The sequence below is a fragment of the Elephas maximus genome, chromosome 9, assembly GCF_024166365.1.
Source record: "Elephas maximus indicus isolate mEleMax1 chromosome 9, mEleMax1 primary haplotype, whole genome shotgun sequence".
Classification (NCBI taxonomy): domain Eukaryota; kingdom Metazoa; phylum Chordata; class Mammalia; order Proboscidea; family Elephantidae; genus Elephas; species Elephas maximus.
Window position 1 is genome coordinate 45,798,482 of NC_064827.1, and position 15,487 is coordinate 45,813,968.

The 15,487-nt window shown below is 45.6% G+C and overlaps 1 protein-coding gene across 5 annotated transcripts in view; it reads right to left on the bottom strand.

Moving 5' to 3' along the window:
- The window catches only part of PAX5 (paired box 5), a 200,608-nt gene that overhangs the window by 89,642 nt on the left and 95,479 nt on the right, over positions 1-15,487 (bottom strand). For 4 of the 5 annotated variants that reach the window (XM_049895841.1, XM_049895838.1, XM_049895839.1 and 1 more), the window contains exon 7: positions 3,457-3,513. The exons of the other annotated variant lie outside the window; for it this stretch is intronic. In XM_049895841.1, the coding sequence (XP_049751798.1) occupies positions 3,457-3,513 (57 nt within the window). The remainder of the gene's footprint in view (positions 1-3,456; positions 3,514-15,487) is intronic. 5 annotated transcript variants of the gene reach the window in all.

The window sequence follows — 15,487 nt, forward strand, 5'->3', positions numbered from 1 at the left end:
AACCCCAAGGGAAAATATACAAGGCCCCAGAAGCACCAATTGAGAGAGACAAGAACACAGAGCCAGTCATTTTTGTGAGGTAGAGGTGATCAGGAAAGGTTTCTTGGGGCAGGCTGTAGTGAACCTGGGTCTGAAGCAATCTCCAACCCCTACGTCTGGAAACAGCAGAAGGAAGGCTCAGAGGTGAGAGGACAGGAGTAACCCAGAAACATGGTAATGCCAATAGTCAGAGGGGGGTGAAGGTAGAAGAGCTAAAGACAAACAGGTAGATATGCTGGAATTTGACTTTTGTACGAGGAACACATAGATGAACAAATGAATGAATGATCTAACGAATATCCTATTTAGGTGGGCCAGGCAGCATCTCAGCCAAGAGTCAGTGACCCTTCACCCCTCTCTACCCCCACTCCCCATTCCTAGATGCCAGCCTCTCCTCTCTGACAGAGGCTGGCCTGCCAGGTCTGCAAGATAAAGCCTCTATTTCCCTCAAGAAAGCAGAGCCAACCTGGGTTTCAGAGAACTACAGAAGGGTAGCCAGCGGGGATATCCCCCATCTTAACTTGTACTTTCCAGATGGAAGGGCCTTTTTGCTATTTGATTTTGTTTTAGTCAATAAATTCATTATCAAACAAAGTTTATCTGGTCACTTCAACAGTTGGGCTTGGAGTTGCTGGGACTTCCCACTCAGCAGGGCAGCAGAAGTTAGAAACTTTGATCGTCTTTTCAAGACATGAAATATTCAACTTGTGTTACCCATACGGTGGATTACCCAACACTGCTGGCTCCCAGAAGGTGAAACCAAACCAAATCCACTGCCGTCGAGTTGATTCCGATTCATAGCAACCCTATAGGACAGAGTAGAACTGCCCCATAGAGTTTCCAAGGAGCATCTAGTGGGTTTGAACTGCTGATCACTACACCACCAGGGTTTCCCCCAGAAGGTAAAGGGAGCCTAATTTCTCTAAAGAATAGGGTCTTGAGGGCCAGTGGGACCCAGACACCAGCTCTGCAATGCTCTTCACCATCTATGCCTCCCACCATCACCGCCTCGCCGGGCGGGTCTTGAGCCCAGCCTGTCTTCCTTGTGTGGATTCCACAGTTCTTATTCTGCTCCTATATGAGCTAGTGGATGTTGTCATTTAGTTTTGGCATTTAATTGTTCCATGAGTTCTCATCATTGTTCTGTCCCTTTGGGCTCTCCGTGATTTTAAAGGTTCTTCCCAATCTCTTGGGCTCCTTGGACCAAAGTTTATTTCTTGGTTTTGACAAAGGTACAGTGATTACGTAAAATGTAAACATTATTGTTAGTCGCTGTCGAGTCAATTCCAACTCACGGCAACCCCATGTGTGCAGAATAGAACCGCTCCATAAGGCTTTCAAGGCTGTGATCTTTTGGAAGCAGGTCACCAGGCCTGTCTTCTGAGGAGTCTCTGGGTGGTTTCAGACTGCCAACCTTTCAGCTAGTAGTTGAGTGCTTAACTGTTTGTGCCACCCAGGGACTCCTACTCCTGGGTTGCTAGGAACATCACTACACCTGGCTGTGCCTCAGGCATTCCAGTGACTGCCTGACCTCTGCCTGGAGGACCCATCCCCCTCAGTCATTACAGAACTCCTACACTGTCCATAAGACCGGCTCACATATCCCCTCCTTGGTAAAGCCATCCCTAGACCCACACTTCTACACAGATATAATCACTCCCTATCTATGCTTCCATATCTGGTGGCATTTTGCACGTAACTCATCATCATACATCCCACCGCATAGCATGTTTGTCTATCTCCTCTAGGTTGCCTGGAGGGCATGGAGCATGGCTGATGCATCACTAGATCCCTAGTGCTCACTAAGTGCTTGTTGAATGAATGAATGAGTGGTCCAGCACCAGGACATTAACCACATCTCTGAAGAATTAACTGGGAAATGTGTGAACAAGAGCTCCAAGGGATACATTAAACTCCTCTTTCACCTCTCTCCCTTATCAAGTCAGGTGATCAGAATATCCTTTTCCAATATTAGTTAAAGCCTCTGGAGAAGTGCCTTCATTGATCTATGATGTAATATCAGGCATTCAACATTTGTTGGAGGCAATAGAAATGTCACACAAAGTACATTTCTTCACTTTTGGAGACACTGTCTGTTAGAATATTCAATATTCTTTGTCAATACCTTCTACAACTCAGTACCAGAAAAAAGATTTTTTTTCCACCTCATGAATGGTTACTCTGCTTTTGATTGAACAGTTGGAACATTGGAAACCACGCATATCCCTTTTTGCCTAGGCTGCCAGGAAGCTCAGTCAAATTCAGTGCTCAACTGCCACAACCACATTATTTTTTGTTTCTGGTGCAATGATCCTGTTTTCTCTACAATGCTCCTTAACATTTTTTATTTTTCAGCCTTAACTTAAGTGCATATAACTGTTTACTTTGTAGGTCACCTCAAGCTCTTTGTAAAAGTGGAGGCTGGGAGAGATAGAAAAAAATGACAGAGAAAAATGGGAAGGAAGTAAGAAAGGAGGATCAGGGAGAAAGAGGATAAAAGGGAGAGAAGGCATTATTGATGCCTCTTTTCCTGGTAACAGTAGCAATTCACTTCCATTTACCATAGTTACTTGGGAAGCTAAGAGCTATAGTAATGGGGTGCAGAAACCCCAAGCATGCATACAGTCACTCATGTGGATGTGTACATGCACCTCCACACTTGGGTGTATAGGCCCCAAAAGCCGTTCACAATCACAGAAAACACCTGTGATCCACATTTTCTACTTCTCCAAGCCCTTGAAGCTCTTTCTCTGGATATCATTTTGGGCTTCGGCTCCCTCTCCATCAGGGACCCAATGGTGCTGTGCTTAACCATGACCCAGAAAGAGAAATGAACTGAGGTCAGTAATTCGCAGGCTGTCTACTCCAATGCAACCAATTGGAATAAAACTTCCTGTATCTCCTGCCACAGGCTTCTATAAGCCCCCAAAGTCAAGACCACCAGCCCCAGATGTGTGCCCCCTCTTCACAGACACCATGTCTTGCATTCTCAAATATCAGAGCTAGAAGGATCCTCAGGGTCATCTTACCCAACATGGAGAAACTAAGGCATAGGGAGAGGACGGGACTTCCCTGATTAATTTCCATCTGCATCATTGACAGCCTCTGATCCAGCGATAGAAAGAACACTGAACTAGGAGTGGTAACATGGGTTCTCATCCCAGCTCTGCCTCTTTCTCACCTGTGTGACCTTAGGCACAGCAGTTCAGCTAGCCTCATTTTCCTCATAAGTAAAATGGGGACTCTAATCCCTTGCTGCCTGCCAGGGTGATTGTGAAGATATAAAGGATAAGGAGGGGATAGCACTTTGGAAACTAAGAAACATGAGGGGTTAAGGAATCCTAGCAAGAGACTCAAGGAGGCACTTGCCCCCAGGAAAGTGTATGCTGGGCGTCATTTGGGTTCCTAGGAAATTACCTGGAAAAGGACTGCCTGGGGCTGCACCAAGTATTGTCTCATCAGCACGGGGCACCACTGCCATAGCATGGAGGAGAAAAGAAACACAGACACGTGAGAAGGAGGGGCGCACAAAGGGAGGCAGTGTACGGGGACAAGGCTGCAAGGCCGGCTCAGGCCACGAGGCTTCCCCATCACCTGCTGGGCTCCTCCAGGCTCTCTGTGAGCCTCAGATGGCCCTCAGGAGCCCGGCCACAGCCAAGCCAACAACTCCCATCCTGAGGGACCCAACACCTGCCCACCTGCACACCTACCCAAAGGAGGACTGAAGATGGACTAGGAAAGTATGTCTCCATGGTCTGGCCTGATTACCTGGGAATGAGAAGACAGAGGGGTCTGGATGCCTGAGGCATTTGGGGCGAGGTAGGATCTTGGGGGCAAGTGCCTCTACTTCCTATCTGTCTGAGGACTGTCACTTGATGATCTCTAAGTCTCCTTCCAGTGCTGATGGTCTTTGCATCTATAACTGGCCACATTACAACATTATGGATTCCCTATTCAAATTAATTGCAAGGCAAGAAAAGAGAGATGGAGGAGGAATCTATAGGTTAAAGGAAACTTAGAGACACGTCAACTGATCACAATGTGGACCTCGATTCAAACAAACGAACAAACTGCAAAAAAAAAAAAAATTGACATGAAATAGGCCAATTGAAAATGCAAACAATGATTGGATACTTGAAGACGTTATGGGATTTGTTAACTTCTTACATGTGATAATGGTCTTGTAGTTATGCTTTTTAAAAGGCCTCAATTTTTAAAGAGTCATTCCAAAGTATTTACAAATGAGACAATATGATATCTGGAGTTTGTTTCAAAATGTTGCCGTTGTTGTTAGGTGCCATTGAGTTGGTTCCAACTCATAGCAACCCTATGTACAACACAACAAAGCGCTGCCTGGTCCTGAGCCATCCTCACAATTGTTGCTGTGTTTGAGGCCACTGTTGCAGCCAATGTGTTATCTATCTCCTTGAGGGTCTTCCTCTTTTTCGCTGACCCTGTACTTTACCAAACATGATATCCTTCTCCAGGGACTGGTCCCTCCTGACATGTCCAAAGTACATGAGATAGTCTCGTCATCTTCACTTCTAAGGAGCATTCTGGCTGTACTTCTTCCAAGAAAGATTTGTTAGCTCTTCTGGCAGTCCATGGTATATATTCAATATTCTTTGCCAACACCATAATTCAAAGGCATCAATTCTTCTTCGATCTGCCTTATTCATTGTCCAGCTTTCGCATTCATAGGCAATTGAAAATACCATGGCTTAGGTCAGGCACACCTTATTATCAAAGTGACATCTTTGTTTTTTAACACTTCAAAGAGGTCTTTTGCAGCAGATTTGCCCAATTCAATGCATTGTATTTTTCCTTGACTGCTGCTTCTGTGGGCATTGATTATGGATCCAAGTAAAATGAAATCCTTGACAACTTCAATCTTTTCTCTGTTTAACATGATGTTGCTTATTGGTCCAGTTGTGAGGATTTTTGTTTTCTTTATGCTGAGTTGTAATCCATACCGAAGGCTGTAGTCTTTCATCTTCATCAGTAAGTACTTCAAGTCCTCTTAGCTTTTGGAAAACAAGGTTGTGTCATCTGCATATTGCTGGTTGTTAATGAGTCTTCCTCCAATCCTGATGCTGCATTCTTCATATAGTCCAGCTTCTCGGATTATTTGCTCAGCATACAGATTGAATAAGTATGATGAAAGGATACAGCCCTGACATACACCTTTGCTGACTTGAAACCACACAGTATCCACTTGTTCTGCTCGAATGACTGCCTCTTGGTCTATGCACAGGTTCCTCACAAGCACAATTAAGTGCTCTGGAATTCCTGTTCTTCACAATGTTATCCATAATTTGTTATGATTCACACAGTTGAATGACTTTGCATAGTCAATAAAACATAGGTAGATATCTTCCTTTTTTTTTTTTCTAATATCTTTCTGGTATTCTCAGCATTCGTCCAAGATCCATCTGACATCAATAATGATATACCTCATTCCATGTCCTCTTCTGAATCCAGATTGAATTTCTGGCAGTTCCTTGTTGATGTACTACTGCACCCACTTTTGAATTATCTTCAGCAAAATTTTACTTGCGTGTGATATTAACGATGTCTTTTGATAATTTCCACGCCCTGTTGGATCACCTTTCTTTGGAATGGGAACAAATGTGGATCTCTTCCACTCAGTTGGCTGGGTAGCTGCCTTCAGAATTTCTTGGCATAGATGTGTGAACACCTCCAGGGCTGCATCTGTTTGTTGAAACATCTCAATTGGTGTTCCGTCAATTCCTGCAGCCTTGGTTTTCTCCAATGCCTTCAGTGCAGCTTGGACTTCTTCCTTCAATACCATCGGTTCTGGATCATATGCTACCTCCAGAAATGGTTCAAAGTTGACCAATTCTTTTTGGTACAGTGGCTCTGTGTATTCCTTCCATCTTCTTTTGATGCTTCCTACATTGTTCAATAGTTTGTCAGTAGAATCCTTCAGTATCACAACTCAAGGTTTGAATTTTTTCTTCAGCTCTCGCAGCTTGAGAAATGCTGAGTGTGTTCTTCCCTTTGGTTTTCTAACTCCAGGTCTTCGTACATTTCATTATAATACTTTATTTTATCTTCTCGAGCTGCCCTTTAAAATCTTCAGTTATAGCTCTTTTATGTGATCATTTTCTCTGTTCACTTTAGCTACTCTATGTTCAAGAGCAAGTTTCAGTCTCTTCTGATATCTACTTTAGTCCTTTCTTTCTTTTCTGTCTTTTTAATGACCTTTTTGCTTTCTTCATGTATTATGTCCTTGATGTCATCCCATGATCTGTCTGGTTTTCTGGTTTAGAGACCATCTCAAGAATAGAAGATGCTTCAAAATAAAGTGGGGTTAACAAAATGTGGTATATCTATACAATGGAATGCTAGTAAATAATAAAAAGAGATGAAGTATTGGTATATGTTACAGCGTGGAGAAGCCTCAAATGCACTATATTGAGTGAAAGACACCAATTCAAAGGACCACATATTGCATGACTCCACTCATATGGACTGTCCAGAAATGGCAAATCTATAGACACAGAAAGCAAAGTCATGGTTGCCTGGAGCTGGGGTGCGAACAAGGATTAACTATAAACGGGCACCAAAGATCTTTCTGGAGCGATGGAACTGTTCTAAAACTGGACTGTGGTGATGGTTCACAACTCTATAAATTTATTAAAAATCATTGACTTGTACACTTAGAATGAGACAGTTTTCTAGTATTAAAAAGTATACTTCAACAAAGCTGTTAAAAATAAAGTGGGCTTGTGGGGGGAGCAGGAGTATCAATGAAGCAAGACCAACTGTAAGTTGGTGATAATTGTTGAATCTGTTGAAATATGGTGAGTACTTGGAGGTTGATTAGACTATTCTGTCTAGTTCTGAAATTCTCCATAAAGTAAATAAATAAATAAATACCCCAAACAGCACATATTTGACTTGTGGTACTGCTTACCAGCATTAATCAGCTACCCAACAAATCCCGGGGAATAATGAGAGAATCCAAGATGCTGAGACAACCACGAGTTTGCTCCCTTGTCCCCTCTTCCTTGTGCCCCTGCCCCACCACAGAAGGCCATTGTCCCTCCACCTGGAGGGACTCTAAAGTGCCAAACACAAGAAGCATAAGGCCTCATTTGCTTAGCTCATCCCTGATGCAAAGTCCTTGCAAGGCCATCATGTCTTTTGGAATCCTGTCCCTTCCGCAGCAGACTGGGGTGTGGGCAGACGCAGAAACAGAGCTCAGAGAGGGGAGCCCAGGTATGCCAACTCCAAGCTCGGTGCCTGTCTGTTACTCCATAGCAGAGTTAGAATTTGAGAAGACTTCAAGACCAGCCCAAGGGTACAGCTCAGACATCTATAACAGTGGGATGCCCTCCTCCCTCTTCCATGTTCAAGCTGAACTTGACTCCTCCAACTGGGAAACCTAAAACCCGTTGCCATTGAGTAGGTTCTGACTTGTAGAGACCCTACAGGACAGAGAAGAACTGCCCCGTGGGGTTTCCAAGGAGCACCTGGTGGATTCGAACTGCTGGCCCTTTGGTTAGCAGCTATAACACTGAACCACTGTACCACCAGAGTCTCCCCAGCTGGGAAAAGACCCCTGAATTTGCAAGCAAGGAAGACGAATGCTCCACATTTTTTATATCTGGGTACACAAAAACTCTACCTGGCAAAGCACATGTTAAGAAGCAGTTCTTTCTTGATTACAGTGGATTAAATTGATTGGCCGGGAGCCTGGTGACCTGACTCTGCCTCGGAGGCTCACACAACCTTAGGCAGGCGCTTCCTCTCTGGGGGCCTCAGCAGCTCCATCTGTCAAATGAGGAGGATGGGCCAGAACTGTGAGGTGCTTCCAGCTCTGAGACTACACCAGGGTCTGAGCCTGACATGGGCCAAACACTGGGGTCCTCACCATGTGAATGGGGTTCTTCCTGATGTGGCCAGGCCAGGCTTTGGCTTTGCTCTATGGGATGGTGAAGGTGTTGCCCATTTTAACCCCAGCCCATGAAACCAGAGGCCTGAAAGTCATGGGGTGGTGGTGGAGGGGCAGTATGACAGGGCAAATCAGGAGGACAGAGTCCAAGTCTGACATGGCCAAGTTCCTGCTGTATGAAACTGGGCCAGTCACCTCTCATTCTCAGCTGGTTTTCTCACCTGTAATGAGGGGATCTATGACCTACCTCACAAGGTCGTGAGAAGGCACAGAGGGAATGATAAGAATGGCAAGTCCTTGAGGGCAGGCCTTTTTCTCTTCATTTTGTGAGTCTCCAGGACTCACAAATAAACACTTTTGAAGTGTTTGCTGAAAAGGGACATACAAGGGATGAAAATGTTCTGTATCTTGACCATATCAACATCAATACCCCGCTTGTGATGCTGTACTATAGTTTTGCAAGATGTGACCATTGGGGGAAACTGGGTGAAGGGTATATAAGATCCCTCTGTATTATTTCTTACAACTGCATGTGAATCTACAATTATCTCAAAATAAAATTTTTATTAAAAAAAAAGAGTAAAAAACAAACTAAAATCTGGGTTTTGGCATTTCATCTCTACTAAACTAAATAAAGATGAAACAAATTTGAAAACAAAAAGTGCTGAATGAAGGGACTATGAATGATGCTTACAAAAGTACTCCAGAATCTACAAAGTGCTTCTGTTAATTTATGTACAGGGACGCCCTGCCAAAGATTCTGAATGGCCTCCCTCTTCCAGGAAGCCCTCCCTGATCTCCCCTTCCCTGGGTGGCTGAGGAGTCCTCTCTCCTCTGTGTTCCTACACCACCTAAGTGATGTCCCTATCACTGCACCTATCACTCTGTGTTGTGCACCTGTTTAGGGCCCTCATTCCCCAACCAGATTGTGAGCTTCATCAGGATGGGGCTGTGTCTTTCTCATTTTTGTGGCCGCAGCTCCTGGCCCAGTGCTCAGCTCTGAGCAGATGTGACATAAATGCCCATGGAATCTAATAAACAGGGATAGGTACCATGACCTGGCTCTGCCAACAGCACCAGGGATGCTTCCCAGGGTCACTGGGAGGATAAGTGATGTCAGAGCACTTTTATTCATCAGAAAGTACCACAGACATGGACAAGGCCATGCTCATGATTCATTTGGCACTTCAGACTGTGCCCCTGCCTGGGCCAAAATGGTTTGCAGTGGAATCAAAGGGCTTCCAAGAAGAAATTTGCAAAGTACAAATGACTCATCTCTCCCTATTATGTTTACAGAGATGCTCCCGCCAGGCTGTGGAAGAGCAGGGGAAGCCCCAGGGAAACGAAACTGTGGTTTCCGTCCAGGAGAAACTTTTCCAGCAATGACTGATCAGGAGGTCCCTTTCTTCCCCTGGCCACTTAGAGAGCCTTGTTGTCGTTGGGTGCTAGCAAGTCGATTCCAACTCACAGTGATCCCATGTGACAAAGTAGAACTGCCCCATAGAGTTTTTCTGGGCCTTAATCTTGACAGAGTCAGAAAGTCAGTCTGAAAGGAAGTAAACTGTGAGCAACCTGGGATGCCCCTCCACTCTCATGCTGGGTACTTGAGGATGGGACTCCTCCCTTTGTACCCCCTATCAGGGCCCCTTGGGAGCCAAGGGGCTTGCATTCCCTCAGGGGTTAATGGGTCTCCCTGCCTTTTCCACTTCCAGGCCCTATACTAGGACCAGACAGTTGGACCCCACGATGGACCACCTAGAAGAAGCCCATGGAGTTTGGCTGCCTGGGGATGGTGCTTTGTTTCTGGAACTCCTGCTCCCTCTTCTCCGCATCAGAATCTGCCGATTACACAGGCAGGCAGAGCCAAGCAGGTCCTGGGGCTTCCCAGAGAGGGTGGCCTCCTGCCCATCCCCCCATTGGGATCTTATCATTCAGGTGGTCCTAGACTACTAGGTTGCTGACTACTGGGCCCCAGTTCTTCATCCTCCAGAAGTGGAGTTTTATGCTCCAGGCCTTATCATTTCTCTTGTATTTGGGAAGACAAAGGCCAGATGACCTTTCTTCTTCCTAGCCTTCTGCTGGTCGAGCCCAGGGCCTTCCTCTTTTCCCTACTTCTTGCAGATTTCTCAAGGTTCAGGGTGAGCACTGGGCTCTTTTGCTTCTTCCTCCCCTCCCTCATTCAGCCTCACTTAGAGTGGGCCCTTCCTAGGCAAATCAGGCTGGGATGCTGCCCTCAGGAACCTCCCCAGCTGGAAGGGAGAGCAGACATGGACCCAAATGTCCCTGGGATGAATAAAGCAAGAGATAAACATCCTAAAGGATGTGTGAGGGAAAATGCCCCACAGGGTCACTATGAGTCGAAATTGACTTGACTGCAACAGGTTTTTAATCTTTACAGGAGTAGATTCACCCGGTCTTTCTCCTGAAGAGCCACTGGGGGGGTTCAAACCACTGACCTTTCAGTTAGCAGCTGAGCACTTAACTCTTGCACCCCCAGGGCTCCTTTCGAGAACCTTAATCAAAAAAAAAAAAAAAAAATTGCCTTCTGGTCAATTCCAACTCATAGTGACCTATAGGACAGAGTAGAACTGCACCTAGGGGTTTCCAAGGCTGTAAATCTTTAAGGAAGCAGATTCCCATGCCTTTCTCCCATGGAGCAGACTGGTGGGTTTGATCCACCAATCTTTCGGTTAGCAGCCAAGGGCTTAACCATTGCACAACCAGGGCTCCTTTAGAGAACCTTAGTGAGCTCCAAATCTCGGGGCCCAAAGGATCTCAGGGGTTATGGAAGCTGATCTTTATCTGATGCTTAAAACCCAACAAATGGGTGTCTCCATTGACAGGAAACTCACTACTTCCCAAAGCAGCCACTCCATGGCCACACAGCTCTGCCATGAGAAAGTACTCAATCTGCCCCCTCGAGGCCTCCCTGTGCTGGTCCTGGGTGTGTCTTCTGGGGCTCCAGTTCCAATAAATGTCCTCTCGGGCCACAGACTCCAGTGCCATCCCAGCCCAGACCCAGTATAGATTCCCAGGTCCTCCACTTCTTGCCCTGGACACACCTTCTCAGGCTGGGGCGTAGGAAGTTTGCTTCTGCTTCCCTTGTGGCCTCATCACGTGGCTGCCTCGTGCCACTCACACAGTCAACACAGAGCCCACCTCAAGTTCATTAGACATGGAAAGCGATTGTGTTTATCAGAAAAAAAATAGACATTTTTTTCCATCCCTAAATAGTTTAACTTTTCTTTTCTAAATAGTGTGCTATTTGCAAACTCATCAGGCCAGAAGGCTGCAATGATGTTTCTAAACCTTCCCTCCAAGTAATGTCTATGCCCAAATCCAAATCCCAACCTACTTTGCCAACTTCAACTCAAGTCTAACTTGCTTCCAGAACAAAGCCCCTTACTCCAACCACAACAAAATTTACTAATTCCTGAAGGTCCCATGTCACCCCACCTTCAAGCCTTGGCTCACATTGTTTTCTCTGCCTCCTATTCCCACCCCATTCCAAATGCTTCTTGTCCTCTAAGGCCCACTCCAACTGCTATCTCTTCTTGGGTGCTTTCCTTAAGTCTGTTTGGTTGAAACAAATCACTCTCATCTCTGGCTTCCCACAGCATTTTCCCTGCAATTCTTTTAGGATATTTATCTCATGCTTCATTTAGCCCATGGATGTTTGGGTCCATGTCTGTTTTCCCTTTGAGCTCGTGAGGTTACTAAGGGTAGCATCCCAGCCTGATTTGCTGCTAGGTCCCACCAGCAAGCCTAGGAAGAGCCCATTCTAAATGAAGTTGAGTGAGGGAGGGAAGGGAGAAGCGAAAGAGCTCAGTGTTCACCCTGAAACTTGAGAAATCTGCAAGAACGGTGGCGGAGGGGACCGGAGAGGAAGGCCCTGAGCTCTGACCAGCAGGAGACTAGGAGAAAGAAAGGTTTTCTGGCCCTTGTCTTCCCAAATACAAGAGAAATGGAAAGGCCTAGAGGAGAAAAGGAGCCCTAGTAATGCAGTGGTTAAGCATCTGGCTGCTGACCAAGAGGTCAGCAGTTTGAATCCACCAGCAGCTCCTTGGAAACCCAATGGGTCAGTTCTACTCTGTCCTAGAGGGTCACTATGAGCCAGATTGACTTGATGGCAGTGGGTTGGGTTTGGGAGCACAAAACTCTACTTCTGGAAGATGGAGAGCTGGGGCCCAGTAGTCAAGGACCGCCTGAATGATAAGATCCCAGTGGGAGGATGGGCAGGAAGCCACCCTCTCTGGGAAGCCCCAGAACCTGCTTGGCTCTGCCTGCCTGTGTAATCGGCAGATCCTGATGTGGAGAAGAGGGAGCAGGAGTTCCAGAAACAAAACACCATCTCTAGGCAGCCAAACTCCATGGGCTTCTTCTAGGTGGTCCATCATGGGGTCCAACTGTCTGGTCCTACTACAGGGCCAGGAAGTGGGAAAGGCAAGGAGGCCCACCAACCCCTGAGGGAATGCAAGCCCCTTGGCTCCCAAGGGGCCCTGATAAGGGGTACAAAGGGAGGAGTCCCATCCTCAAGTACCCAGCATGAGAGTGGAGGGGCATCCCAGGTTGCTCACAGTTCACTTCCTTTCAGACTGACTTCCTAGCTGCCGGGAGGACAGAAAGGTTAGCCTGGGGCCATAAAGAAATGAAAAGATAAGACTTCTGTCTGTACTGTAAGATCAATGGGATGGAGACAGGAAGGTGGGCCTGCATGCCCCTCCCCAGCACCACCAGTTCTGGCCCTCCTGCTGCTAAGAGGTGACTACACACATACACACACACACACACACACACACACTCCTTGGCCCAAAGACTACCTTTCCACCCCTTCTGTGCTCCGTCAGAAAGGAGTTTCTAACAAGCGATACTCTGCAAAGGCTAACACAGGCAGCTGTGGGAGGGAGTGTCCACTTTGTCACTAAGGTTTGGTGTGGTCAAACAGAAGTTATGCAAGAGATCCACCAGAATAAGAAGGCTGAGAAGGCCAGGCTTCCGACAGTGAATGCAGATTCCCTGGTTTGCAATTCAGAAGACTCTACCAGCTCCCACCTAAACCCTAACACAGCCTTTAGTAACAGTCAGAGTAACTTGCACTTTCTGGGTTTTTACTACACGCCAGGTACTGTTCTAGGTATTCAGGTGCATTAATTCACTTAATCCTCACAACAACCCTATGGGGTAGGTATTAGTATCCCCCTTTACAAGTGTGCCAAAATAATGTGTCCAAATCACTCCCTGGTAGTTAACTCCAAAGCCCGTGATCTTAAACACCACCACAAACCACCTCTCTGCCACTATTATTAGCCTCATCATGTTACAGATGAGAAAACTGAGGTGCAGAGCAGTGGGGAAAGTTGTAAAGAGGGGTTTTAAACTCAGGTTCTGTCTGATTCCAAAGCCCGGGTTTTTTACCATGATTCTAAATGGCCTCACAAAGAGGTGCTGAGTCTTAGAGACAGGGAAAGCCAACTGCTAGGCCAAGTATATTTTCATGTTTTTTGACTTCTTAACACAACCTTCTTGTTTCTGACTCTATACCTCTGACAAGACTATTCCCTCCACCCTGACTGTCCTTTCCCTTCCTTTCCGATCCTTATCTATGTATCCTTCATATCCTGGTTCAAGAATGACCTCGCGTTAGGAATGTTTCCCGATTGGTTCAGCCATATATGTTGTTAACTTTTTCCTTTCTTCACCCCATCTAGAGAGCAATCTCCTATGTGATAAACTCAGAGGACAGCTGAGCTCAGACTTATGTCAATGTTAGCAATTAATCCTAACATTAGTTGGAAACCATAGAAAAACAAATGGAGACATGTGACATCCTAGCGCCATTAAGGAAAAATCAGGCATCTGACTGCTTGGCTCAAGCTCTTTCTGTTCTTACTGCAGGTGATGTTCTGGCTTTTACAAAGATCAGAAACTAAAGGAAGAGACGCTAGGCTTAGGTTTTAGCTGTTACATGTAAGCCCAAATTTTAGCTAATGTAAACAAAAGAGAAAAAACTAGCACAGTGACAACTGTTTATGTTTATATTTCTTATTTTCAAGGTTAGCTTTACTTAAGAGTCTTTTACTTTTTACGATGAAAATACGTTTGTATTTGATGGTTTTGTGTTAATTCCATGAATCTTGCATTTCATACCTGGAAACAAAGTTTGATAATTGCTTTTGTTCTAACACCTGTAACTTACTTAAGCAAGCCATTTGCCATGAGACTGGACATGTAAACAAACACACTTTTGCTGAAGGCTTGGTTTGGGTTTGATTCCCAACAATTCCTTTTTCTCTCTTTCTCATACACACACATACAGTAATTTAGCCTCCTGAGTTCATTTTCTCCACCTCTCTCCCACAAATAAAGCCTCATATAACATAAAACTGCTGGCCAGAAACAAGCTTCACACAAACAAAAGCTTTCAGGCCAAAGACAACTGAGATGTCCCATCCAACCACTTCCACTTCCTCTGCTGGTCCAGTGAAACAGCCTCTCTCTACCAACTGCCTGGAAAATGCTGAAATATCTCATTTTCATTTCCAGGGGAGAAAATGATTTTATTTGATCCCCAAAGAAAAGTTCAGTAACAACTGCTGGCTGGGAAAACCCAGACAGACTTCTCCTTGCCACCCTGTGTCAAGCTTACAGAGAGAAAAAATTGTACCATCCGACATGGTTGGGAGAGTTTAATCCAAAGCACTGCTAATTAATATCCCCAGCTTTCCAGAAGCCCGTGCCACCCACAGCTGTGAGGGCAACAAGGCTGTTCTCCCTTCAATTTTATGGGAAGGACATTTTCATTACAAAACCTCCTCCCAGACCCTTCTCTCTCCCTCTCTCCCTGTCTGTCTCTCTCTCTCTCTGACAGATTAGCCTCGAGAAGGAAGCGGATGATCCATATATCAGAGCCCCTTCTCTCCCCATTAATTTGATTATTTCTATCCCATTTTAAAAGTTTATTGGTGTGACTCCCTGTGCACCTGGCCAGAGCCCTCTGACACATAGTAGTACCCTCCCTCGAGTCCTTTTCAGAGGGTGTTAACATACCAGTTACCAGAATGTGCCAGCTTTTCAAAATTTGCCTTGGGGAAAAAGCTGACTCCAGTGGCACCCCACCCCGCCCCCCTGCGTTTTTTGTTTGTTTTTTACAAATGTGGAAGGTTCTAAACGTGCCATTTTGTGAAATACTTGGGGACCCCTAAAGACCATGGGGGATGCCCTAGGTACCCCCCAGCGTCAAAAGTCCTCAGCTGTTTCAGCAGGTTTGCCCCATTTTAACCCAAACCGCCAGAACACAGGCAAGCCTGGCAAGACCACGTGTCTTACCATTTTGTTCTGAAACCCCACGTGCTCAAGGCAGTCTCTTTCCAGCCTCCTAAAGGGACCCCAATTCCAATCTAAATGTCTCGAATTTACCTGTTTGTCTTTTATACATATAAATAGCTGCATTTCCATTCTCTCTTTGTTTCTGATTTTCATTTGGTCCTAATATCTGCATGTAAATGTCGGAAAATAGCATCTGTAATT